The sequence below is a fragment of the Hemicordylus capensis genome, chromosome 15 (genome assembly GCF_027244095.1).
Source record: "Hemicordylus capensis ecotype Gifberg chromosome 15, rHemCap1.1.pri, whole genome shotgun sequence".
Taxonomy (NCBI): Eukaryota; Metazoa; Chordata; class Lepidosauria; order Squamata; family Cordylidae; genus Hemicordylus; species Hemicordylus capensis.
In genome coordinates, this window is record NC_069671.1 from 5,048,164 (window position 1) to 5,075,402 (window position 27,239).

Below are 27,239 nucleotides of genomic sequence, written 5' to 3' on the forward strand. Positions count from 1 at the left end.
TATAGCATATTCAGTCGCTCTCATGTCAATGGCTTATTGAAACCAATATCACTGTTGCATACAAATTAGTAGTAAATAGGATGCACAGCTGCTTGAAAGTCTGGTGTTAGTAGCCCTACTTTCATTTATTATCTTGGGAGTGCTCCTGGACCCCAAACTCTCCCTGGTTTCTCAGGTTGTGGCAGTGAGGCAGCACTTTTTATCAGCTTCGGCTAATATCAGCTACGTCCATTTATAGAGGTAGATGACCTTAAAAGAGTGGTACATATGCTGGTACCCTCCAGGCTTGACTACTGTAATGTGCTCTACGTGGGGCTGCCTTTGTACATAGTCTGGAAACTACAATTGGTACAGAATGTGACAGCCAGGTTGGTCTCTGGGACAACATGAAGGGACCACATAACACTAGTTTTGAAAGAACTGCACTGGCTGCTGATATATTTCCGGGTGAAATACAAATTGCTGGTTATTATCTATAAAGCCCTTAATGGCTTGGGTCCAGGCTATTTAAGAGAGTGCCTCCTTTGTCATGAACCCTGCAGCCTGATACGATCCTCTGGAGAGGTCTGGTTACGGTTTCCACCAGCTCGTCTGGTAGTGATTCAGGACCAGGCTTTCTCTGTGGCTGCCCCAGGGCTTTGGAAGATGCTCCCTGCTGAAATAAGAGCATCTCCTTCTTTGTTGTTTTCAGGAAGAACCTCTCCTGTTCTCACAAGCTTTTAATAATCTGTTTTATATTGTTTTTATTGTGTTATTTCTTTTAAACTGTGATTTTTAACATTAAAATTTGTTCACTGCCTAGAGAGGTACATATCAGGTGGTATAAAAATATGATAAATAAATAAATAGAGCGTGCACACACACACACACACTCTCTCTCTCTCTCTCTCTCTCTCTCATTCATTCACTTGCTTTGTGGCAACCAGCTATTTATCCAGCAGGAGTACCTTGCCAGAGCTTGTTTGGGGCAGCCTGTGGCAGATGGATTCATGTGCTGAGCGAAGAGGTGCCGTTTCACTACTCATTTATATGGAATCTAGAACCTGTTCCTGTCTCTCAAATGATGAAACACCATCAAGCACAGGTGTTAGTTCTCTTAAAGGAAACAATTTAAAAATAATTGCCAAAGTATTCAATTTTTAGTTTGTGCTATTAATATTCTTGTCATTAAAGTTGAAACTTCTTAATTAGTATTTAAATGACAATTTAGGTGCATCTTGATCCCTGTGATCTTGAACATTGCCTCAAAACTTTGAACCCGGTGTGCATTTAACACTCAGTCATTACCGCCATGGGTGCAGCAGTTTAGTAATATATCAAATCCACATCTCCAGCAAGGTCACTGTTAACTGTTTTCCTTCTCCACAGTGTTGTATAGCACAACACAGATTTTAAAATAATGCTTCATCAGATTATAACATGGGAATAGGTTTGTTCTCATGTGCCTGTCTGCATAGGTTTGGTTTAGGAACATTGTTTTCAAGATTTGATTTTTTTTTTTTTTTACAGTAATGCATTTCAGTGCCATTGCCTATTTTATCAATATTTGATGGAAAGAAGCTTTTGATTTTGAGTAATAATTATTTCAGAGTCCATTTCTAATTGTAATTCTTTGGCTAAATGTTTTCTTTTTGCTTAACCTCACAACTAGAATAATTGAATGGATTTTTTTCACAACTAGTTTTCTAATTTTATCATAGTGTGCACTATCACACTGATTGCTATTATAATTACAGTTATTGTTCTCTTTCTGTATTGATTGAATTTTCCCCCCATTTATCTAGTGTGTACCTTCAATTTAAAAGAAGTATAAAGGGATACCTCTTTCACTACCAGGCACTCTAATACACATATCGCTTTTGAGGCTTCCGATATTTGTGTAACAGCACCTCTCTCATTTAAAAATTGTGAATGTGACTTTTTCCCCTTGCATATTATTCAATTTTTTTAAAAAATTGGGTCTTATTTCCATGTGATTTGTCAACGTCTGCCACTACTTTAAAGACCATCATCCCTGAGTAGTGACTGTCTTGAACTGGATGCTGCTCAGCTCATGATGGTTTTCTGTAAAAACCGCAGTGTGCTAAAATGTGTGTTTTTTAGTTGTTTTGTTTTGGTTTTGCTTAAGTGCCAGCAATCAGATTCTGTTACCAGTTCAGGTGGAGTATCTGCCTCTTGAATAAAGGACATGGCCTTTCAATGTCCTCAGCAACAACCAATATTTATATACCACTTGTCAGTGAATGCTCAAAGTGGTTTATATAGAAAAAAGAATAAATGAATGTGATGGTTCCCTGTCCCAAAAGGGCTCACAGTCTAAAAGGGAATAATGCTTAATAGATCTAAATCCTGAAACCACTGATAGTCTCATCCAGTCTCCATCAAGACCTCACAATGCTGCCTATTGAAGGTCCTGGGTTTGACGACTGATGATTGATTAAGTGCCGTCAAGTCAGTGTCGACTCTTAGCGACCACATAGATAAATTCTCTCCAGGATGATGATCTGTCTTCCACTTGGCCTTGAAGGTCTCTCAGTGATGCATTCATTGCTGTCGTCATCAAGTCCATCCACCTTGCTGCTGGTCGTCCTCTTCTTCTCTTTCCTTCAACTTTCCCCAGTTTTATGGATTTTTTAGGAAGCTGGATCTTTTCATAATGTGTCCAGAGTAGGACAGTTTGAGCCTGGCCATTTGTGCCTTGAGTGAAAATTGTGGATGGATTGTTCTATGATCCATTTTTTTGTTTTCCTGACTACTAATAGTTATATACTGCTTTTCAGCAAAAGTTCTCAAAGTGGTTTACATAGAACAATAAAATAAACAAACAAATTATTTTTACACTTATATCCTGCTTTTCCTCCGAGGAGCTCATAGTTATTTTTTTTAATTCTCACAACAACCCTTTGAGGTAGGTTAGGCTGAGAGAGGCATGACTGGCCCAGAGTCACCCAGTGAGTTTCGTGGTTGAATTGGGTTTTGGACTCGGGTCTTCCTGGTCCTAGTCCAACACTCTAACCACTATGCTGACTACGCTGTGCTGATTAAGATAGATAAAACACCTTAGCATAAACAAAGTTGTGATCCCATTCATATATTCCATTTGTAACTTTTGTAAGAATACTTGGAGACAAACTTACACCCATGCTTCAAAATTAGTCATGGCAAATCAGTGTTACAGCTTCCAGGCTGAGAACTTCTGAATTATGAGGAAATGATGACTAGTCACAGTCATCATCAGATGGTAGTCTGCTGTAGTACTGAAGAGGCAGCTGCTCTATTTTCAGATGCCAGAGAGGCATATCTGCCAAAGTGGCAAGAAATGTTCGGGATCTGAACAGGCAGCACATTTGAGAATAGTTTATAAAATTTCTATGTTCTGTTTCTATGTTCTCCCTAGAAATAGTTGATTCTTCTTGCAAGTGGGTGATACATGGAATGTATAATGGATGTTTGTAGATCTGTAAGTGCCTTAATATCTTATAACATCTAAGCAAAACTGGGATACCTTTGTGGGATCTCTTGTTCCGTTACAATCTGATACAATTTGCTTGCTTGGCTCAAGTCTTTAACAAAATGTTGCCGCTTCAGAGCCTCCATTCGTGGCATCTATAGGTAGGCTTGGGAAAGCGCTCTCTGAAACCCTGAGGAGTTGCTGCCAGGCAGTGTGCCGTAGACGATACTGAACTAGCTGGATCAGTGGCTTCACTTGGTATAGGCAGCTTCACATGTTCAGAGGGACCCAGATTTGAATCTGCAGTAAACCCATGAAGCCCCTCTCTCTGTCCAGCCCACCTGACATAAGCCCTGCTTTATCAGACTAATAATCCAAATAGTGCAGATCCAGAATCCTGCAGTAGTTAGCTCGGTGATTGCAGAAATCCCACAACCGAGATTGTTGTGTGGATAAAACGGGGAGAAATATTTATGCTTTTCTGAGCTTTTTGGAGAAAGGGTGTGATGATCTGAAAAAATAGATTCAAGATTGCTGGTTATTGTCAGTATTTGGGCCCGACTGCTGCGGTACTAAAAGAGAAGGAAGTGAGGTATGCACCCCTTCCTTTGCCCACCCTACAAATGGGAACGTGATCGGCTTCTAACAGATCAACTTCATCATGGAATCTGTCCATTCATTGAGTTTGCATACACTCTTAATTATCGGAATCTAATTTTCAGCAATATTATACACTTACATCTGTGCCTCCTTGTTGGTGTTTTGTGTTTTGCTTGGTGAATGGGAGTGCTAATCTGATTAACAGCAAATGGATTTAGAATTATATCCACTCTGCCGTCTGTAATCTCATGACTACAATATTCCTGCAGATCTTATCTCTCTGCATTTGGTGCATTTCCAAGAAACTCTGTGCTATCTGATACCATCTTTTCTCAGGCAACTGGAGGGGAAGAATGCATAATCATTGCAGGATGGCATTAGCCTTGTTTTGGATTGTCTGCAGTTCTAGCCTACTAAATGAACTGGAGAAAAGTGGGCTGTCAAACTAGTTTGGTTAAATTCTTGATTGGGGGAAAATACTAAGAGCCCCACCAACGTTCACATTGTTTCAGTAACCTTGTATTAACCCTGTGAGAGTGCCTGCCATTTTCCTCATAGTACAGATAGAAGGGGCAAGGATGAGAGAGTGGGTCACCTGCATGAGTGTGTTTGCAGCAGAGGTGAACTGGAGATTTCTAGCTCAGGATCAGGTTTTTCAAGAAAAAAACTTCATTTTTAATGTTCTAGAACAGTTAAAAAACCAACACAAAGTACGTACAGTAGATAAAATGGGACAGAAAACTGGAAAATAAAAAATCAGTTGAACTACTATGAGTGCCTGGATATTGACATATTTACTTTGAACTTGTTTTTGTGCTTAGGCGTTTGGTTCAGGTTCAAGACGACCAAGAGACTTTAGCTTCAGTTCTGCTTCGCTGAAGGAAGCACTCTGAACCACTGTTTTGGATTCACATTTGGTTCAGTTCCCTTGGACAAATACATGCAACTGAATTTGCACTTAAAGAACACCATAAAATCTACCAGTTTCAAAGTTTAAGTGGAGTATTTTGCTTTGTCTCTTTTTTTTTTTAAAAAAAAAAGCTCAATAGACATTTGATGAGAGAATTTTGTAGTATGATCTTGTTTAAAAGATCTATTTTCTCTTACAGTCCTTTCAGGGAAGCCAGGGACGGGCCTACCTCTTTAATTCAGTGTAAGTAGAATTCTATCTCTTAGCAAACTGCCCAAATGCCTACAGTCTATGATCAAATGCTGGCTTTTGAAATGAGCGATCTGTTAGAGGCTGTCAATGCAATCTGGAGATGGCATTTAGATACTCTGAATGACAGAGCAGAGGGTTCTTGCATTGGCTTTGCAAGGCTACAACCCTGGGTGTTGGAACCCTCCTGAAGCTCTTCTCACATGGCTAGTAAGTTCTGCTTGGTTGGTGCTTGGACTTGACCTGTATTGATTTTGTCATTGGATAGAAAGCAAGATGATAATTCATTGACACAGAGATTGAACTGGCTTATGAATTACAATAAAACTGTATAAAGCAACATCTCTGAAACAGCAGATTTAGACAGATCCAAGAGCAGCACTTTAAAATATCTAGAACAGTCTCTTCAGAAGCATCAAACAAATAATATACTCAACAGCAATATGCTTGTTGGAACAGGCTAATCTTAACTGCCTTGTGAAGATCAGCCAAGGTGATCTCCACTGTATGGAAACATACTTCTAAACAATCGTAGTTCCAAGTAAATAAAACTTTAGGGTAAAATCTTTGGAAGTCAACCAATGTTTCAGCTCTTAAATACAGAGTAGTAATTTATTTTTACTGCTGACATTTAACCCCTACATCACAGTAGCTGTTACTCAGTGGAGACAAAGTCAGGGGATGGAGCCACTCTGGGAAGAGCATCTAGGTTCCCAGTTCCCTCCCTGGCAGCATCTCCAAGAGGTGGCTGAGAGAGATTCTTGCCTGCAACCTTGGAGAAGCCGCTGCCAGTCTGTGTAGACAATACAGAGTGAGTTAGACCAATGGTCTGACTCAGTATATGGCGGCTTTCTATGTTTCATAGTTAAAGCTGCCATTGGTTCACATGGACAGTGATGAAATGCTGTTTGGTAACTATGTGGATGTTTGGTTTAATGGCCCAATAGCTTGATGTGCAGATGGGTGGGTACATTTATATTATAAATGTAATAATAATAATAATAATAATAATAATAATAATAATAATAATAAAGCCTTTACAACCGCATCCCAAAACAACTTCATGAAATATTTGCCTGGAAATCCTGGCATAAGTGGTTCTGAAACCTTACGTCTGTTTTTACACACTGTTTGGATAGGAACATAAAGTCTTTTGTGATCGTTGACATCTCTCTCATTCTCTCTTGCAGGGTAAACGTGGGCTGTGGCCCTGCAGAAGAGAGAGTTCTTCTGACAGGCTTGCATGCGGTTGCGGATATTTATTGTGAAAACTGCAAAACCACTCTTGGATGGAAATACGTAAGCAAGAGTTTGTTTCTGGACCGAACGCGTGTGCTGCTGTCTGGTTCTTCTTTGGAATAGGATTTGTACAGATGTGGGAGTTTCTGGAGGTGTCAATCCCCAAAACCTTGAGCTCTTGTCAGATTGGCAGCTTGAGGAGTAATAACCTGAAAATGAATCCAGTGAATCCGGTTGTGATTCAGACCCATGTGTGGAGTTTTCTTCCTCTTGTAGAACCCGGTCTTCCATCCCCAGCTGACCTTGTAGACTGACGGTCCTCTTTGTTAGGACTTGAAGGGTTAATATATAGACACTTTTCGTAACCATTGTGTGTTTTGAGGGGCAGAGGGGAGAAACTTGAGTGATGGGTTTGCTTTTGGTTCTTTTTTGCATGGCGTTTGAGAATTGAAGTTCATCTGCCTTCTGCCATCTTGTTCTCCCTTTACTTACAAGAATTGCCTTAACAGGGGTTGGACCCTTCAAAATGATACCAGGCTCTTTCCTTGAATTCTCAGCAGTTTTTTAAAAAGGCTTCAGAACATTTTTTACATTTTTATATCCCCGCTCTGTCAATGTGCTCCCACCTTCCAGTGTTCTGGCCAGTGAGTGCAAAGGCACTTGAATGATTGACAGTCACTAGCACTTTTATTTTTAAATTTGTGAATATTAATATAGTGAAATAATCTGAAGCGCCTTAAGCTACCTGTATTCAGACACCTGTGTTGATATTCCCCCTCCCCCACATGCACTTAGCCCTCCCGTCACAAAATTTCTAGCCAGAGGCCTGTTCCCTGCTATTCCCCACCCCACCCCCACGCACCCCCCAGTTCCTGGATTGATAACCACATTGATCTGAGATCTGCCTGCCAAGTGTCTGTGTCTTTCATCAGCCCCGGGTCCTTGGCTGGGGAGGTGGAGTAGCAGTGATTAACAGGGGAAATCTTGTATTAATGAGGGGCCCTTTATGTGTGAGCGCCTTTTCATGACTCTGGGTCTTCATGATAAGCTTGAGCTCTTGCTTGTGTACTGGCTGCCCCGCTGCCCAGCCTCAGCCCTTCCTGAGTTTCTCGACCTTGCTTCAGGCCTGCTGGTTACGAACCCCAGATTTTTTATTCTGGGGGATTCTGACCTGTTGGCCCTGGGTGAGGGTTTGATGATGGCCCAGGATTTCATGGAAACCATAGGGCTTATTGCAACTTATTTCTGGCCCGACTAACGTTGGTGGTCACACTTTGGACCTGGTTTTTGTCTCGGAGCAGTAGCGACATGCTCTTAAAATGGGGGACTTATCCATCTGTCCTTTGCCGTGGCCTGATCACTCCCTAATTTGCTTGCGGATTGCTGCCGCTCCTTCCCTTCGCAGGGGCAATGGGCCTATTTGGATGGTCTGCCCCAGGTGCCTTATGGATCCTGATGGTTTTCAGAGGGTACTTGGGCAGTTTCCCGGCAATCTGGTAGGCAAATCGCCAGCACTACTCGTAGAGGCCTGAAATATAGGGTCTACGAGGGCGCTTGACGTGTTTGCTCCTGAGCGGCCTCTTGGGGCTTGTGGATCTCCGCTTTCTTGGTTCTCTGAGGAACTTCAAGAGATGAAGCAAGTCAAAAGACGCCTAGTGCGCCGCTGGAAGAATACTAAGACAGAAGACAACTGAGCATGGTTGCTTGCCCATGTTCGGGAGTATACAGTGACAATAAGGGCAGCAAAATCTACTCATTTCTCCACGCTTATTGCGTCAGCAGATTCCCATCCGGTGGCCCTTTTCTGAATCATCCGTTCTTTGCTGAGAAGGGTTGATTCTGATGACCTTCCGTCTGGCCACTGTGACATGTTTGCTAGGATTTTCACTGATAAAGTTGCTCGTCTTTGGTTGGAGTTGGATTCCAATTGCTATCCGTTGAGGTAATAGAGGCTAGGTTTTGTGATACTATCTGGGATACCTTTGAGCTTGTTGAAGTTTGTTAAGGACAGGATTGTCACCAATGTGGGCACAGCGACCTCTAGCCTGGACCCTTGTCCCTCCTGGTTCATTAGGGCTGCGAGGGGAAATGTTCTCTCCTGGTTTTGGAAGATAGTTAATTCCTCTCTTTGAGAGGGGTTTGTTCCATCAGCCCTTAAAGAGGCGGTGGTCTACTGAAGAAGCCTTCTCTCGACCCTGATAATCTGGATAACTATCATCCAATCTTCTGTTTCTTGGTAACGTTTTTGAGAAAGTGGTTTGTGCTCAGATGATGAGAGACCTGGTGGAAACTGATTTCCTGGATTCTTGCCAGTAAGGATTTAAGCCTCAGGACAGCACTGAAACGGCATTGGTCACCTTGTTGGATGGCCTGTATCGTAACCTGGAAGCAGGAAGTGCACCTCTCTTGGTTCTCAATCTCTCAGCGGCCTTTGATACCATTGATCTTGCTCTCCTTCTGGAGCACTTAAGTGAGCTGGGCCAAGGGGGCACTGTTCTTCAGTGGGCGATTCCAGTCGGTGTCGATTGGGAGTGAGTGTTCTACGCCTGGCCCCTTTCTTGTGGGGTTCCACAGGGCTCGGTCCTCGCTCCCATTCTCTCTAACATCTACGTGAAGCTGCTGGGCTTGGTCATCTGTCGGTTTGGGGTAAGTTTTCGTCAATATGCTGATGGTCCTCCGCTTTATATCTCTACCCCTGGCCAAACAGGTGATGCTGTCCATGTGCTGGCTCAGTGCCTAGAGGCTGTCAGGACCTGGATGGGCCAAAACAAGCTCAGGCTCAATCCCTCCAAGACCGAGTTGCTCTTGTTCAGTCTGTGACCTGGCCAGTTGCTGTGTGTGAGTTTATCTCTTGACGGGGTTGCACTTCCCTTGAGAGAGACAGTTTGTGATCTGGGGGTCCTTCTGGACTTGCAGCTTCTGCTTGAACAGCCGGTGGAGACTATGGCCAGCGGTGCTGTTGCCCAGCTTCAGCTGCTTTGCCAGTTGCAGCCTTTTCTTGACCAGCAGGCCCTGGCAACAGTCATGCATGCCTTTGTTGCCTTTTGTTTGGATTCCTGTAATGCGCTCTACCTAGAGGTGCCTCTGAAAATGACTCGGAAGCTTCAACTAGGCCAGAATGCAGTGGCCCACCTCCCCATGGGTGGCCGTAGATTTGATAGTGTCACACCTCTTTTATGGCCACTGGTTGCCTGTTCGCTTCTGGGTCCAATTCACAGTGCTGGTTCTCACCTACAAAACCCTTATGGGCCTAGCACCTGTATAGCTCTGGGATCGCCTCTCTCGGCCGGTTGTATCCCATCCTGTGAGGTCTTCTCAGCTGGCTCTCCTTAGTGTCCCGGGCCCTGGTGTAGTGCATGGTGCCTGAGCCCGTAGGAGGGCCTTCTCTGTGGCCGCCCCTCTTCTTGGGAACACTCCCCCCCCCCAGAGTCGTTCAGCCCCCCCCCCAGCTGCTTTCAAAGCCCTTCTTGACCTACCTGTTTCGCCAGGCGTTTGCCCTTTAATTTTAATTTTTATTTATTTTTTTGAAATTTTTTTATTGGTATTGTTGTTGTTCACCACCTAGAGTCTTTGGAGGTATATAATTTTTTTAAAATAAATAATAAATATAAATATACTTCTCCATGAGTAGCTAGCTGTACATGGCTCCCAGAAACACTGATCTTGTCATCAGTTCAGCTTGATTTTAAGAGTCATATTTTTACACACACACACACACACATTCTGCTCTTCCTCCAAGGAGACCAGAGTGTTGTACATAGTTATGTTTATCCTCACAAGAACCCTATGAGGTAGGTTAAGCTGAGGGATATGTGACTGGCCCAGAGTCACCCAGCAAGTCTCATGGCTGAATGGGGATTTGAACTTGGGTCTCCCCGGTCTTAGTCTAGCACTCTAACCACTGCACCACGCTGGCTGTCCTTAGCCAGAAGACATTGGTTTTTGAAATTAAAATCTACAACAGAAATGAAATCAGAAATTAAAAAAACCTTCATTTGGGAAATGTTTCTGTGACCCAGACCTGCTTAGGTTTCAGGGAGGCTTGTGGGCTTGTTCACACAGGGTCTCTGCTTCTGTTGCCCTGTTCAGACATTACATTATACGTGCCTACAGGTGGTTGTACACAAGTCCATGTGTTTGTATGGGTAACTGTACATTTTAAAAACCTGGATCCAGGCTCCCTCACAGGCAGGGCAAAGATAGGAAGGGTACCACTGTGCATGTCTAATAATACATAGTCTGAATGATGGTACATACAGATTTGTATATGTGTACACTACACAGATTGTATGTGTGATGAACATAATGTATGCATAAGGCTAATGTCTAATGTGCAGTGGGACTCTGGAAGGTGCCTTTCTCTTGTGTCTGCTTGGCCACAACGCATAATGCGTGGCATGATGAACTGTTCGGAGGATGGATTGTATGGGTGAAAGATACATGCATACCTGTGGAGGCCTTGTGTCATCTCATGACACATAGAACATTGATACCTCTGTGGGAATCAGTCTTTAAGGTCTTCCCTTTGAGGACAGTGCTAGTGGAAAGTTAGTTTTCCATAGGATTTGCAATTCCTTTGAAACAAATATTCTAAGTAATGAAAAAGTCGAGAGAAACATCTTCACAAAATGTCTACCTGATTGCTTGATATCTTTTTTTAAATAGATATTTTCTAGTATGTACTTGGGGCATGTTTGTTTGTTTGTTTTTATATACCGCCTGACTCCAGAGGCTCTAGGAAGTTATGACCTTAAACCATCACTATGGCCTGTGGTGTGGAGCAATATTTTCGTCCTGAATAGAAACCTTGGCAGCATTTTTGTTTGTTTGGGCTGGATGGATTGCAGAACTCTAACACTTTGTTTCTTGCCTAGGAACATGCATTTGAGAGCAGTCAGAAATACAAAGAAGGAAAATTCATCATTGAACTTGCCCACATGATCAAAGACAATGGCTGGGAGTAGACTGGAATGTTTCTCAATTCTTTATGGACAATTAATCTGTGGAACATGCTTTATAAAGACTAATGCAAAAAGGATTTTGGTTGAGGTGGCTGAGAAGAATCACTGAATCTTTGAAACCTCCAAACTAAGTAGTGTAATTTTGTGGCTTTTTTCAGGCCATGATTTGCCCCCCTCCCCCCTCTTGTGTAAGTTCCCCTCTTTTGTACCTCTATCCCTGTGTGAACAGTTGTTTTGGATGGACTTTTTCTAAAATTCTAGAGGAATAACTTCCTAACTTCAAATTACTCTTACTGGCTAGCATCTTTCTCTTTGACCTCTGCCTTTCAACGCTCTCCTCTACTGTGCATGCTTTTTGCCCACCTGCCCCCAGAGTCTCGCAGGAGGCTTGCGTGAACAGTCCTGGAGAGAATGTATGAGATGGGTGTCTCTTTTACCATACAAAGCAATTTCTGTGGTCTTTTTGCTGTGAAAAGGGCATGGTATTGTAGTGGCCATTATTACTCCTACAAATGGACGTGCATCACAATCTGTGTGCGTCTTTTGCCTGGATGGGTTAAAGGTTCAGTCAGTTGTACTGATTGAAGTTAGTAAAGTCTTTTGTCTTTTTTTACTTAGAGGGGTTTGGACAATAACTTACGAGAATGATTTAGACAGTAATACTGTAGAATATATGAAACCTAAATCAATACATTCCTAAGAAAGTTAAACTTTGGTCTTGAAGGAATATTTTCTAACAAGTAGAACTTTAAGATCAAAGGACGCAAATATATGCAGCTTTTATTTTTAAGATGTCGGCGTAAAATCTTCTTGAACAGGGACTTGTACATCTGTTGAAGTTCTGTGGCTGGTTCCATGTAGCTACACAGTTTTAATGCATTGGGCAAAGAGGTTGATATCAGTGAAGTATTCTGCTGTTGCAGTACTGAAACACAAATCGTCATCTTTGACATGAAAAGTGGCCAGAACCTATAAGCTACCTTACCTGTGGGAGATTGGAAGCAGGTGAGAAAGTGGCAAACTGAGTTGGTTCCTTCATTTGAAAGGAGGGGGGAAGGGAAGCAAAATAGTTTTAAAGGGGGTGTTTGATTTGCTGGTTGAATCATCCCTAAGCACATTTTTGTAATCTACAGTTATGTAAAAGAAACATCATCTTGTAGTTTTCTCCAGCTGCTGCTGTTAAGTGGGGTGACTCACTCAGTCACATCCATGATGTATGTCTGTGTGTGTGTGCGCGTGTGCAAAGTTCGCTTAAGGGGAACTTTGGTGCATACTATTTTTCAAGAGATTTGAATAATTTTAATGTTATGGGTTGTTTTTTCTTGCATTAATCTCTGTTTTGGAGGAAAAAATTGTGGGAGAACATTTTACAGTAACACTACATAATTGTTGACAGCATGAATAACATGGAAAGCCTTGTGGTGGAAACTCTGTTCCTTTCTAATACGATACTTTTATATGGCGTTACAAAGCTTTGTGTTGTCTCTCCTTGGTGGCTGCTGCTAACATCTTCTGATGGGCTTTCAAATCTCTACTGCACTTTACCTATACGTGTCATGTAAGTAGGAGTACTCTTTCTCTAAAGATAGATCCCTCCCCCCTTTTCCTAGTTGAGGAATTATTTCCCAAGTAAACCATCTGCGAAGTTGTGTGATTACACTGTGATGCAAAAAGGATATTGAATATACCTATTTAAATGTATATAGTTACCTCCTAGGCATTCAGATCCAAAGAGCTGTATTTGTGACAGCTAGATTCAATTTTTCTCTTTTTTTGCTGAATGACCTTTTAATTCTGGTGCTTTATTTAATATGAATGAGTTTAGATCTATGACTCTTCAGAATAGTACTTGACCTAAAGTGTACTGGAAGCAGGATTTGCCTTGCTTTCCTTCCAGACAGTAGCAACTTCAGAAAATATAGAGCCATGGAAGGAACTTGACAGTTCTCCAGATCCTTCCAAATGAGAAGGCTTGCTTTGTGGCAGCAGGTTTAGCACTTGTGCTCTGGATGCTGATCACACCTGTTGGATTAGCATGGGAACTAGTGCAGGCAGGCATGGTTTGTTCCGTGGGGTTTTGGCACTCACAGATATCTGTCTGGTAGTGTCCTAAGTAGGTACCAGTTGCTCAAACCGAGTATATCCCTATAAATTGGGGAGTCTCAAACTGGGGTCTCCAGATGTTCTAGGACTTCAACTCCCATAATCCTCAGCCCCAGTGGCCTTTGGTTGGGGATTATGGGAGTTGAAGTCCAACAACATCTGGGGACCCAAGGTTGAGAACCCCTGCTTCCCTCCCATGCAGTTTCCACGACTATCAATGAAAGTACCACAACTGTAGGCAGGAAGGCATTTTTGTTAGCTCATACTGCTAGCTCTAACCAGTACCGTGTCTGCAAGTGTACTAGAAGCATATCTCCTTCTCTGTAGCATGGCTTCTCACTTGAAGAATTTCTCTCGCCTAGTACTGTAGTAGTCAGGGTACAGATTTTAAGGATTTGGAGTTGGGGAGGCCGAGAACTTGGGGAGGAAGTATTTTGAGAGTAGTTCAACCTCTTTATCAGTGCATTATTTGTATTACAAATGGAAATCGCTTAGGGCCAAACTGCATGGTGCATGTCTTTAAAGTTGAAAACCCACTTCAGGTAATGGAGAGTGGAAAAGCAGCAAGGGGAGAGGGCTGCTTAACCCTTTCCCCGCCTTCCTTATGATCAGTCAGGTTTCCCCCCTGCAAGGTTTCAAAAGATGCAGTTTGCCTTTCCAAGAATGCATTTGAAACCAGTTGGGGGCAAAGTGAGAGATCTGGAGGACTGCAAAGGTCAAGCCCTCTCCTTTTATGCCATGCCGTTTCCTTTTTCTCTTGCTGCTCTCCCAATTGATTTTTTTAACCAGAAACAGGCTATGTGGCTAGCACTGTGTGCTTTAGCTTGTAATGTGTCGTTTCGCCCTCTGAATTAATGAATGTGGTGTCTTCACCAAAACCTTGCATTAACCTGTATGCCCCCCAATGGAGATTTAAAAATAAATAAATAAATAGTTGGCACGTGGAGTATCCAATTGCGGGTAAAAATTCAATGCAAGTTGTACGGCATTTAAGAATACCAAATAGAGCAATATTTTTTATGGATTTTGAAAAGGGGATAGGAGAAGAGTAGAGAATTTTAAATCTAAAACTGATACCATCGGTATCAAGTAGCATTCCATATTATTGTATTTGGGAGGAAGTGAATTTAGCATAACCAGCTGCTTCAGTTTGGACAGTTGGGTTGAAAGAAGAATCTAGATTCTGATGGATGTTGGTTGATAGATAAAGATCAGTCTGGCTACTGAACTTTCCAGCATTACATAAAAACATAATACTTGAAGAACATTTTACAAAACATTTTCCCTCTAACCATTTTTGTAATGTATTCTATTTAAGGTTTGTGTGTTCTTTCTGGGCAAGTGAACACTTCCCCTCTGACTTGAGCACTTTTGTTACCTGTTGTTTTTATTACTGTTGGTCTTAACATTTATTTTATAAATATATATATATCTATATATATTTTATAAACCGTAACAGTTTTTTGTGAGCATCTGTGTGTGTGAGATCTCCTAGGTTTTGTTTCTTTTGGGACTAGATGAACTGCCTACACAAGCTGGATCTTGGGAAGAATGTTCATTGGCACATACAGGAATGTGCTGGCAAAAGTGTATGTGTACTGAAGTGTTTTTCTTTGAACTCGATAGCCATGGTTCTCATAAAAATAACCACACAATATGATATGACTGGGGGTTAACGGAGAGGTTATAAAAGGCCATCTAGCCCTGTGTGGCCACATTGGCAGGCACTGCACAAACCCAGCATGTAAATAAACCAGGAAGCTGCAGCGGTCACATGACACGCTGGATCGTACCTTCCTCCATGCCAGGATGCCCTGCGTGGCGGACTTTGGTGCATCTGAACCAGCCCCGGTTGCCACCTGTGTTTCCTTTTCCAGCTCCTATGGCACAAGCAGACCCGTGTGAAGAACTCATGTCATGTGGCAGTTCTTTCTCTGATCGCTATGGATGCCTTTTTTAAACCATTGGACGGAAATGCTAGTACACTTCCAGGATATATTATGTGGTATCAGTCACCAGTTGTTCCCAATGAGGGCTTGCTTTTCAGCAACACCAGTTCTGTTGTGTATATGGAGTTGACTTGCTGTGCTCCTGCCATGAATCCATGACTTAACCCACAGCACCTCGCTCGCCTCCGCTTGTGATAGGAAGGTGCTATAAAGTGTGTGTTCTTTTTTCCTTTTGGCCAAAGTTTGTTTATCCTTTATAAAGACAATGTGAATTTTAAGCTGTGGCATGTCAAAATTACCATTGTTCCTCTAAACTGCTTAACATGCCTGAATCTTATCTAAGTAGAACCATGTGACAAATACAGTTATTGAAATGTCAGCTGAAATCAGACCTCAAAGTAACTGTTTCCCCCTCTCGGTGGGGGGGAAATGGAAATCCATATTGATCATTAATATGAATGTCAGCATGAACCGGGGTACGCCATTTTGATTACTAGTGCATTTGAAATAGGAGATTTACAAAATACTTTTTCAAATGCTTCATTCTTCTGCAATGGTAATTTAGGTTGACGTATCCAGATAGCCACATTTTTAAATATCCACCTTGTATAATGGAGTGAGAATGGAAGCAAGCATTCAAGTTAATGGTTTGATCGCACCATGTACTGTTCCCCATTGGTATGAACCAACCAGTTGTGTGTGTTGTCAAGAACAGGGGTTTCTGAGAAACTTGGGGTTGCATACATGGGTCATCGGTGGCAGTTGACTTGTGCCTCATTGCTGGAACACTTTTGACATGCTTTCTTTTGCAGCTGATGTGGCTTCTTTATGGTTTTTGTCTTGGCGATACTGTACTCAATTTGTTGTTTCACTTTATTGTATCTATTTGAGATATCATAATAAAAGCTTTTGGTTGTTTTGTTGATTTTTCTTTTGTTACCTTGTGCTGTTTTTCTCCAAACCCGTAGGGAATGTTGCATTCTAGCAGTGCTACAGAGAGCAAGCAACGTTCCTAGAACTGTCAAGTGTGAAAATCTAGCATAAAATGTAGCTTTGGTGCATTCCTTGAGGGGGAACAGAAAAAATGTCCAGTGCTTACAGACAATTCTTGTTCTTTGGGGAAAACAGGCAGCCATTTCCCCATCTCAGGTTGAGATTGTCTTGTCCTTGATGGTAATCTTACATATGGGCAGGTAGTTAAGTTTCCCTGGGAAGTAACCCTTCTATTGTTTGCCGGGTTGGCTTATTGTTTGGGGTAGTTTCTTTTTTACATGTTTTATAGGGTTCCTTTGTCTTTGCCAGTCTGGTCTAAAGAAGATGGGAGATCCCCTGTGCCAGGAAAATTTTGAAAAGTCAGCAGACAACTAGAGTGCGGGAAATATCCTGAAGGATATATGAATGCCTTCCTGCTTTCCTCAAGAACAAGAATTTACAGTGAGTTTTTTTTCTTTTTTTAGAAGCATTTTTTCTAACAGTGGGCTAACTTGCTTTCATGACAATAATACATGACTTCATCTGTACTAGGACAAGAGAACTGGTTTTTACTGAAAGTATAGCACAGTTTTAGCAAACCACTTGGAACGACTCCCTGCTGCGTGCATACACGGAAACGGCGGGGTGGAATTCCCTGCCCGCAGGGTCATGGATTTCCCCTAGACTTGGAAGCAATTTCTGCTTCCAGAAGCTTCCTTGTCGAAAATGGGAGTAGCTTTGGGCGGCCTGAAAGGTGCGCTAGAGGAACTGCATGGCCCTCCAAGGAGCGCACGAAACAAAGACCCATATAAGAGCTGACTGTCTACTTGCAGACCTTGGGAAAGGGCAGTCTGTGCTGCAAACAACTTTTCCCTCAGGACAGCTGCAGCTTGGTTTGTTAATCAGGAAGCCAGTGAGCTCGATGACTCACAACTTGTTCACTTCATAAGCTGCACAAACTTTATTTGTTGCCCTTTTTGTTCTTCGCTATCATGAGAGACCTTTAATGACTCGCAAGAAACTCCAGAGCCCAAATGCTGCTCTGGAAGGTTTTGCAGTCTCAACTGACCTTCACCTAGTATGGATGGCGAATAGAAGTGTGTTTATTACTTATTTTTATTTATTTAAAATATCTCTATACTGCCCTAAACTTGCATCTCTGGGTGGTTTACGATTAAAATCATTTAAAAGATTAAAAACATTCAAAACGCAGTATTAAACTTATTTAAAACTATACATCTAATTAAAAGCCTGGGTGAACAAATGTGTTTTCAGTGTGCAGTGTCTTTTTAAAAGTTGCCAGAGATGGGGAAGCTCTTATTTCAACAGGGAGCACATTCCAAAGTCCAGGGGCTGCAACGGAGAAGGCCCTTTCCCAAGTAGCCACCAGATCAGTTGGCAGCAGCCACAGGCGAACCTCTCCAGATGCTCTTAGCAGGCGGTGGGGCTCATGGCAAGAAGACGTTCTCTTAAATACCCAGGGCCTAAGCTGTTTAGGGCTTTATAGGTAATCACCAGCACCTTGTATTTTGCCCAGAAACATGTCGGCAGCCAGTGCAATTCCTTCAACACAGGAATAATATGGTCTCTCCTAGATGACCCAGAGGTCAACCTGGTTGCCACGTTCTGAACCAACTGCGGTTTCCGGACTACGTACAAAGGCAGCCCCACCTAGAGGGCATTGCAGTAATCCAGCCTAGAGGTTACCTGCAGATGTACCACTGTTTTGAGGTCGTTCATCTCAAGAAATGGACGCAGCTGGCATATCAGCTGAAGCTGATAAAAAAAAGCACCTCTGGTCACCTCTGGAAGTTGTTAGTCACTCAGCTCTGAATACAGTCATGGGGGGTGGGGGGGGAGCACCTTCCACCCTCAATCAGATGGCTATGTGCTTTACCAGGGTCAGTGGTCAACTGGTATAGTACTGCATATGCTCCTGGCTTGGGTTGCTTCCACACTAGCCCTTTTCTCTGGAGCTGCCATCCTGTGTTGGCGCCTTCCCTTTTTGTGCTCGTGCCCTGACTTTGGTTGGTCTTTTGGCATCAAAATGCAGATGCCCCTTTAACCGGGGCAAAGTGCTATTGAGACTTTCCACAGCTCTTGTGCCTTTAACTGTAGGCTTCCTGTTTGTAAGTTCAGCCTGTTCCATTGCCTTCTGTTGAGCTTGGGAATGAGTGATGCATTGCCCTTTGAGTAACCTCTCCCAATTGCTTCAGTGTCTGTCCATGGGGGGAGAGAGGAAAGCTCAAATTATTGGCTTCCTTGACGTTTTTCCTTTTTAAAATAGGGAAATGGGGCTAACCCAGTATCTGGATTCTCTGTAAAAAGTGCATGAACAAAGGGTGGCAATTTTGGTATATAAAATGGGAAGAGAAAGAGAATGCAAGGAAAACCAGTAATTCTGTTCCCGCTCATGGGAACAGAAATGGAACATGGAGACAATTAGGATCTCAACTTGTCTGGCCTCTCTCCCCTTGTGCAAGCACAACATACTGCTCGTGCGTGATGTTAGCCCTTGTAAACAATTCACACTGTCAACCAGTGTTCAAACAGTCTCCAAGAACTGAATATTAATTATAAATGTATAGATGGTGACCTCCTTGGGAACAGCAGTATTAACTTTTAGGAAAAAATGCTGTAAGCTGTGGGATAGGCCAAGAGATAAATCAAAGACCTGAACTAACATTTGAAAGGATCTTTGCTGAGTGGCATTGACGGGTGCTCAAACGTTCTCGAAGGAGCTTGGCAATTCTGGGTAACACAGTGCTATCTTAAGTGCAGTGTAGAACCTCCTTTTTACGTCCGTTGCTAGCTAATTGTGGGTCAGCAGTGCTAAAGGGCCCTAATCGGGCAGCAACCTTAGTTACAAGGGTGTACTCTTACATGCCGATCCGTTTCCAGAAGAGAAGTTATGGGGAAGGGGGAAAATAAGTAGGCAGAAACGTCAGTTTATATTTTTCACTCTTTTGAAACAGGAAAAAGAACAAAGTAGCTGAGGCAATACTCTCGACGCAGTGGCTGTGGTTGGATAGCCCCATCAACTGTCCCTGAGGGAGGGGGCTTCGCTCCATGCTAGCGTCTCCGCTTCCGTAAGTCAGGTCTTGCCCCACAGATTGCTTCCGGCCAAGCTCCAGAGCTGGGGTACTCAACTGTGGCCTTCCTGCTGACGTTGGCCTTACAACTCCCATCATCCCCGACTACAGGCCAGTGTGGCTGGGGATGATGGGAGTTGTGGTCCAACAACAGCTGATGGGCTAAAGTTGAGTAGCCCTCATCTAGACCAGGGATTCTCAGCGTTGGGTCCCCAGATGTTATTGGACTTCAACTCCCATCATCCCCAGCCCCAGTGACCTTTGGTTGGGGATGATGGGGGTTGAAGTCCATCGCTGAGAATCCCTGCTCCAGACGTTACCAATGATGTACTGCACAGACACCGATCCCCATAAGCACGAGTGGTAACTAATTGCCACTCGGGGATCATTTAGTGACGGGTAAGCAAGCTGTCTTACTGGGGTACAGGCCAGGGGGGTTTGGGAAAGGGGTGCATGGAGAAGCTGCCTGAAACAAGCCCCATGGCTTTCGGGCACACTGCCTGTCCAGCTGCAGTGCCCCACTTGGTTAGGAGCCTCGGTGAGATGGGGGTGGTTTTTAATCACAGAAATTGGAATAGGGGTGCTCAGATAACCAGCTGGCCATAAGCTGTGGTTGCAGTGAGAGTCAGCCACTTGCCTACTGCAGGCAGACTGATTGGAGCCAAAGGGCCTTTTCCGCCCCCTTCTTGCTTGGAGAATGTTCACGATGGTGTTTCAGAAGAGCAAACGGGTGAAGGCTTTGGAGTCTCCCTCCATGCCCCCTTCATTATTTAAAGCTCAGCTGCTCATGGATGGTTTCAACTTTCAGGCTGTGCATCTTACCTCCTAATAGTCCTGTAGGTATAGTGATCTCTCCGTCTGCATGTTGCTTTCACTGTCCACAAAGCAAGCTCTTGCGTACGAAAGCTTGTGTCGCAATATGTTGTGGCCAGAGTCATCTTTGCTTTAAGCGAGGGCTGCACAACTTTGGACTAGAACTCCCATCAGCCCTGTGGCCGAGAATGATGGTGGTTTGCCTCTCCAGCTCTGGTTGGGCTAGAAGTTGTGTCGCTCTGCTTCAAGCCGTTTCTTTTTTTTTCTGTGCCTGCGGAGGAGACTTGGTCTTGGGGTAGTGAGCAGAAGTTGTCCCCTTTGCGAAACAAGGTGCACCTTGGTTTGCATTTGGATGGGTGACCTGTAAGTGCTGTAAGGTGATCCCCTTAGGGCAGTGGCTCCCAACTCCCAGCATCCCCAGCTACCATTTATTATGGCTGGGGATGCTGGGAGTTGTAGTTCAGCAACATCTGGCGGACCCCAGGTGGGGAAGCACTGCCTTAGGGCAGGCATCCCCAAACTGTGGCCCTCCAGATGTTGCTGAACTACAATTTCCATCATCCAAGCCACAATACATTGTAGCTGGGGGTGATGGGAATTGTAGTTCAGCAACAGCTGGAGGGCCGCAGTTTGGGGATGCCTGCCTTAGGGCATGGCACCATAGCAGGTGGAATGCAGAAGGTCCCACTCCCCGGGAGACACTCTTACCTGGGGGCTGCTGCCAGTCAGTATAGACAATACTGAGCGAGATGGACCAATGGTCTGACTTGATGCAAGGCAACTTCCTGTGTTCAGGCTGGCAAGACACAGGAGTGAAATTCCCACTGGGCCTTTAAACCAAGCAGAGTGGACCCTACCAAACCCTCTTTGCACATGGCATGAGCAGCATCCTTTAGGAACATAGGAACCTGCCTTCTCCCGAGTCAGACCCTTGGTCCATCTAGCTCAGTATTGTCTGCACAGGCTGACAGTGGCTTCTCCAAGGTTGCAGGCAGGAGTCTCTCTCAGCCCTCTCTTGGAGATGCTGCCAGGGAGGGAAACGGGAAGCTCTTCCCAGAGTGGTTCACAGTATTCACATGTAGAATAGCAGCTCCATCCCCTCAGGGGACTATATCTTCCAGTGCTCACACATGGAGTCTCCCATTCAAATGCAAACCAGGGTGGGCCCTGTTTAGCAAAGGGGACAAGTCATGCTTGCTGCCACAAGACCAGCTCTCCTCCCACAGAGGGTGATGGAAACTGTGTGGTCTTGGAAACTGGAGTGCCATTTTTAAACCAAATGCATCTTGCCTTTGAATGGCATCTGCATTAGGTCATCTGGCCTGTCTGAAGCCACTTGGCAAGCTGCCTGCCCCTGTCCCCTTCGGCTTTCTATTTCTAGCGCTGCTGCTGTTGCTGCTATCGCCCTCATCTGTAGACAGCGGAGAGTGGGGGAGGGCTGCTCAACCAATGTTTCCTTCAGGGGCTCTTTCCAGAAGGTGAAGTCATCAAGGCAGCAGTTTCTCAGCTTAGTGGAAGATGAGAGAGGTGGGATTGATTCAAGGCACAGGCTGTGCCCGGCGGCCAGGGAGAGAGAGAGAGAAGCTCATCATGACATGATCAGATGGCGGATTGGACCCATCAGCCAGGACAATGCAAACAAAGGTTTTGTAGAGATACTTACAGTGATGCATCTCAAAGATGGAGCCAAAGACAGGTAATTTAGTGGGCAGCTTATTCACCAGTGGTGATGTAGTTGGTGTCAAACTCTGGTGAGGGAGACCGGCTGCAAAGCCCTTCTCTACCATGGAGTTCACTGAGTGACCTTGATGGTCACTTTTCGTACCAAGCCACTTGCTTGGTACAGGAAACTTTTGCAGCCTTTATCAGAAAACTTCTAGCCAAGAACAGCCAACTGCTGCAGACCCACAATAAAACAATCCAAGAAACTAACAAGTAGAACATATCAAATTAAAATACCCATAAAAACTCCCAAATAGCTAAAAAGCTTGGCTGAAGAGCTGTCTTGTTTCCTCAAAGAAGTTCAGCACTTAACCGCAACTAAGTTGGCAAGTTGGCTAGAGAGGCAGCACAGGATTGGATCCAGTTTCAGCGAACACACAGGGGAGTTCCTTCCCCCCAACGCTCAAGTTCAAAACCTCAGACACGCAAAACACCCTACCACGGATATTTAATCTGGTGCTTATTTTTAAACTGTGGATACACGAAACCGCAGTTAACAGGTTCCACCTGCATTCGAGCAGGAAGCCAATCTGTGGTGTGGCTCCATTGGGTCAGTGGGTCAAAGGGTCAGTGGGGCAATGGGTCAAAGGGTCAGTGGGTCAAAGGGTCAGTGGGGCAATGGGTCAAAGGGTCAGTGGGTCAAAGGGTCCGTGGGTCAAAGGGTCAGTGGGGCAATGGGTCAAAGGGTCCAAAGGGGCAATGGGTCAATGGTTTAAAAGTTAGATGGTGTCTGTATCTATCTTTTGAGTTGAAAAGGCAGGGGCATGGTTACACTGTATTGTCTACCCTGGCTTAGTAGTAAGCATATCTGCTTTGCAAGCACAAACTAGTTTAAAAAATAAACCCCAACATCAGCTCTAAATGAATAGGCACAGTTTGGGGGGTTAGAAGCAGATTGCAAATAAGCTGAAGCTCCTTGTTCTCTTGAAATGAAGCTGAACTTCCTACCTTCTGTAGACCTGAAACTATCTTCTTAAGATCCTTACCAGAGTCTGGGCTCTTTGAGGAAATAAAGATGACTCATTTCCTGGCAAGAGAACTGTGTATTGGCAGAATCTTGGAAAAAAACTATTTGAAAAACTGCAAATGGTGGTCACCGGAAAATGTGAGCCTTTAATGAAAAATGTTATACAGAAGCTGTCCAAATAAGTTTCTTTTTTTAATCAAGGGAGACTTTTTTTTTAATACAAGTAAAATAGTATTCATATGTACAAAGGAGATCCATTTCCAAATCTTTCTTGAAAGGGAATCTTAGCTAATTACTGCAAGCAATAAAATATTTAAAAACTTTGGTGGTTAGAAAACAACTAGCGGCATTCCAGGCTGTAAGTTATTATGGCTGATGGGAATTGTAGTCCAACAACTGGAGAGCCTCATGTTGGCTACTGAATAAGAAAGTACTGAAAAGGAAGGAGCAGCTGAGGAAACAAGGTTCAGTTAAGGAATGTTAGAAAACCTGTGCTTTGGAGTGGGGATCAGCCCTTTGCTTTCTTCAGAACAGTCAATCTAGAGTCTAGGCTTGACTATGGAGTTGTTCTTTAGGTTTGGCTTATTTCGCTAACTACCAGGAGCTGAAGTCTCCAAAGCCTGTGCTTTTCTTCTCTTTCTTCGTGGCTGTGCTGGTTGATGGTCCGTCATCTTCTGCTGCTCGCTTCCTACAGTGGAGACATGACCAGGGTTTACAGACACGCCAGGTAGAGGTCTTTCCCAGGCCCACCACCAAAAGTCTTTCTAACTGGAACGGCCAAAGATTGAACTTACAACCTGCTAAGCTCTATACCCCTCCTCCCAGTTCTGGATGTGGTGGAGATGCTCTTTGAGCCCAGATTGGTACCAGCTGGCTTGAAAGGCAGGGAGAGTTCTGGCTGTGGCTAAAATGGTTGGTCAGGGTTAGTGCTCATTCCAAGGTGAGAAAAGGCCACCTGAGAAGACCCAAGGAGCCCTTGAGTCCCAGAGCAGCTGCTGGTTTGCTTTTGGCCCAAGTTTCCATTTTGAGGATGGTCTCTCCATTCCAAAGAGGTCGCTGCCGCTGGTAGGGGGGAGGGAGCACCCTCCCCAATCCTTAAAGTTTACTCCCCCCCCCCCGAACTGGCAGTCGCTGGCTGCATGCACATCCCTCGTTGCTATGGTGCCTCTCCCACACAGGTAATTTGGACAAAGTACCCAACAATAGCTGTAGACCAAATAAGCCCAGAGACAAGCTGCACCTCCCTTTCAAATAGGTTAGAGGCGGAAATGGGAATTTTTTAGTAACTACACTGGACTAGCCAGACTCCCTGACATCAATGATCAGTTTGCCATACTTCTGCATAGAAACCAAAGCTAGAAGAGAGAAAGCCATTTTAAATGCAGAGTTCCACCATGATTTTCAATGGGACAGAGAGCATACATGATCTAGAAGTTGGGTAAGCAGCGAAATGGCCAAATTTGCAGATGACACTAGACTGTTGAGGGTAGTGAACTCTAAAACAGATTGTGAGGAGTGCCAAAAGGATCCCTCCAAATTGGGTGAGTGGGTGGCAAAATGGCAAATGCAAACTGGAAGGGGTGCAGAAGAGGACAACCAAGATGGTCGGGCCTGGAGACCTTCCTTATGAGGTAAGGCTACAGCATCTGGGGCATTTTAGTTTGGAAAAGAGGCTACTACAGGAGACATAAGAGAGGTGTATAAAACTATGCGTGAAGTAGGGAGAGGGAACAGAGATAAACCTTTCTCCCCTCTTGCAGAACACTAGAACCAGGGGCCACCCCCTGAAACGGAAGGTCAGGAAATTTAGGACTGACAAAAAGAAGTACTTTTTCATGCAGCACACAGTTAATTTAGGTAATTCTCTGCCACAGGGTGATGGCCACTAGCTTGGATGGCTTTAAAAGGGGCTAAGACAAATTAATGGAGGACAGGTCTCTCAATGGCTACTAGTCTGGTGGCTATAGGCCACCTCCAGCCTCAGAGGCAGGATGCCTCTCAATCCCAGTTGTAGGGGAGCAACAGCAGGAGGAGAGAGGGCATGCACATACCTCTTGCCTGTGGGCTTCTCAGAGGTATCTGGTAGGCAACTATTGAAAACAGGATGCTGGACTGGATGGGGGCTGTTCTTATGCTCCCAACTGTTTCTGGCATGTCATCAACTGGTGGATTGGCTGTTTAGCAGGGCGTCAGAATCTGAATTCCAAGGCCCCTGAACATCCTACATGAAACCAGACGCCATCCATGGCAGCATCACATGTGCTTCTTGAATGAGCTTGTGCAGAGATCGAACAGTGAGTCTTTTCCCAAACAAGGAAATGCTGTAATGCTTATATGTGGGATAATAAAATTGATGGATACTTGGAGCCAACTTTTGTTTCTCTTAACCTGAGAGATCAGCTACCATGCTGGGAGTGCCATGTGGCCTGGGTTCAAACAAAACAACTCGTTCGTGATTTTTGTCTCCCTAAAATAAATACACAATCCCTAATCTCTCATAAAGACACAAGATCAATCCCGCAAGATGCTCCAGAAACTTACGCTGCAGTCAAATTAATGTATTTCCCCACACCCTCGCGATACGTTTTCGGAGTGTGGTGTTCCTTCTTCAGTACGATCACTTTGGTTTTCCCTTTTGCTGCTTCCTCTTCCTGCTGGGCCTTCTCTCTCTCTGCAGCAACCTGAGAGAAAACAAACACAGACAGTAGTGAGGAGGGAAAGGTATTAAATAATTTCCTTTGCCCACGTTTGCTACGCCAGCAATCCCACCATCACCTGAGCGTCTGCTTCTTCATATGGATCAACAAAAACAGTTGTTGAATTGAGCTTTATTTCTTCCTGGGAAGAAAGGGAGAAAAATCACAGTCATGATCGGCTTTGCTTGGAGGAGTGTTTTCCCCTGAAGTTTTTTTTTTTAAAGAATGAATACACGCAAGACAGCAAAACAAAAATACTGTCTTGGCCTAGTAACTTTTGTTTTTTGGGATAGTTGACATTACCTTGGGATAGTCAGTTTTTGGATCGCTCTCCACGTTCTCCATGGCTGTCAGGGTCTCAAAACCACCGACGACTCTGCAGAAGAGGGAGAGAGAATATTTATGCTAGAAGAAAGAGCAAAAGCGGGGAATGGGAACTATTTCCTTCCAAGTAAAAGAGCACCCCCTGGAACTACAGAGTTCTTTGTTGGTACTCAAACCAGGCCGAACAGAAGTTACTGCAAGTCAGTGTGGAGCAGCGAATCCAGTAGAACAGAAAGTCAGCCGATATATTCCTTGATCAAGTAATGCACCTTTTATTTGCATTATTAAGTAATGCAAATAAAAGATAAACAGATTCAAGTAGCGCCGGTAGCTACTTTGGGGGACTTTATTTATTTAAGCTTTGATTGTTCAGAGCTTCCAGAATAATACATGACACCCATCTCTGTGGAACAACCCTCCTCCACCTATCTCTGACCTGAAACATAGCCAGAAACACATTTCGCTAGTACTGTTGTCCTTTCTCAGGGTGAATTAAAAAGGAATGAGAAACGCATCGTTATTAACCAGTAGCAGTCGGTCCTAAGGAGCCAGAGGAGCGTCAAAGGTTGCTCTTCTCTCTCCTGCCTGAGAGCCATGCTGGCTGCAGGCTGGCCATTCATCAGGTCGAGCTGTGCGGTACCTGCATAGGAGTCAGAAGAATTCTACTTCTGACTTTGATTGGAAACAAATCAAGATTGATTGTGACATCTGAACCGACCAATCTCAGTTTATTCAAACCAAAAGTGCTGGAAGTAACACCAATATCTGAATCCAAGGTCGAGCTCAGTTAATTTCAAGGAAGTTGGTTAGAATAGACCAAGCTTGGTCGGGTTTGGATGTCACCGCCCATCCTGGTTTGTTTCTAACCTCAACTGGAAGCGGAATTCTTCCAAGTCATGCAGAGGCTAGGAGATGGGGCACGGAACTGATTTGGCTTGGTTCCACACATCTGAACCCACCCACCCCCAGCTTTGGAGATGCTCAGAGCCTTCCTGAAGCTCAGAACTCCTCCCTATAGGGGAGGGCCAGCAAACCAAAGCCAGCCACAATTTGGTGACCCCTCAGATTCCAGACTACCCATTTCCAAGTGCTGAATTTAATTTACCAAAGGGAAATGAGCTACTAGACTAAGCCTTGAAAAAGCATCAAACTATCCCCCCCCCCATCACCATTCAATGCAAATTCCCGGCT

General features: G+C 44.1%; 2 protein-coding genes across 6 annotated transcripts in view; one reads left to right on the forward strand and one right to left on the reverse strand.

Annotated features, from left to right (window-relative positions):
• YPEL1 (yippee like 1) overlaps positions 1 to 16,387 on the forward strand; it is a 36,787-nt gene extending 20,400 nt beyond the window's left edge. For all 4 annotated transcript variants that reach the window (XM_053279194.1, XM_053279190.1, XM_053279191.1 and 1 more), the window contains exons 3-5: positions 5,161 to 5,204; positions 6,401 to 6,509; positions 11,324 to 16,387. In XM_053279194.1, coding sequence (XP_053135169.1) covers positions 5,161 to 5,204; positions 6,401 to 6,509; positions 11,324 to 11,413 — 243 coding nt within the window. In that variant the 3' untranslated portion in view covers positions 11,414 to 16,387. The remainder of the gene's footprint in view (positions 1 to 5,160; positions 5,205 to 6,400; positions 6,510 to 11,323) is intronic.
• Positions 16,388 to 23,148: 6,761 nt separating this feature from the next.
• PPIL2 (peptidylprolyl isomerase like 2) overlaps positions 23,149 to 27,239 on the reverse strand; it is a 75,439-nt gene continuing 71,348 nt past the window's right edge. For both annotated transcript variants that reach the window (XM_053279188.1, XM_053279189.1), the window contains 4 exons: positions 26,028 to 26,100; positions 25,804 to 25,866; positions 25,570 to 25,709; positions 23,149 to 23,716 (listed from right to left, as the gene is read on the reverse strand). In XM_053279188.1, coding sequence (XP_053135163.1) covers positions 23,623 to 23,716; positions 25,570 to 25,709; positions 25,804 to 25,866; positions 26,028 to 26,100 — 370 coding nt within the window. In that variant the 3' untranslated portion in view covers positions 23,149 to 23,622. The remainder of the gene's footprint in view (positions 23,717 to 25,569; positions 25,710 to 25,803; positions 25,867 to 26,027; positions 26,101 to 27,239) is intronic.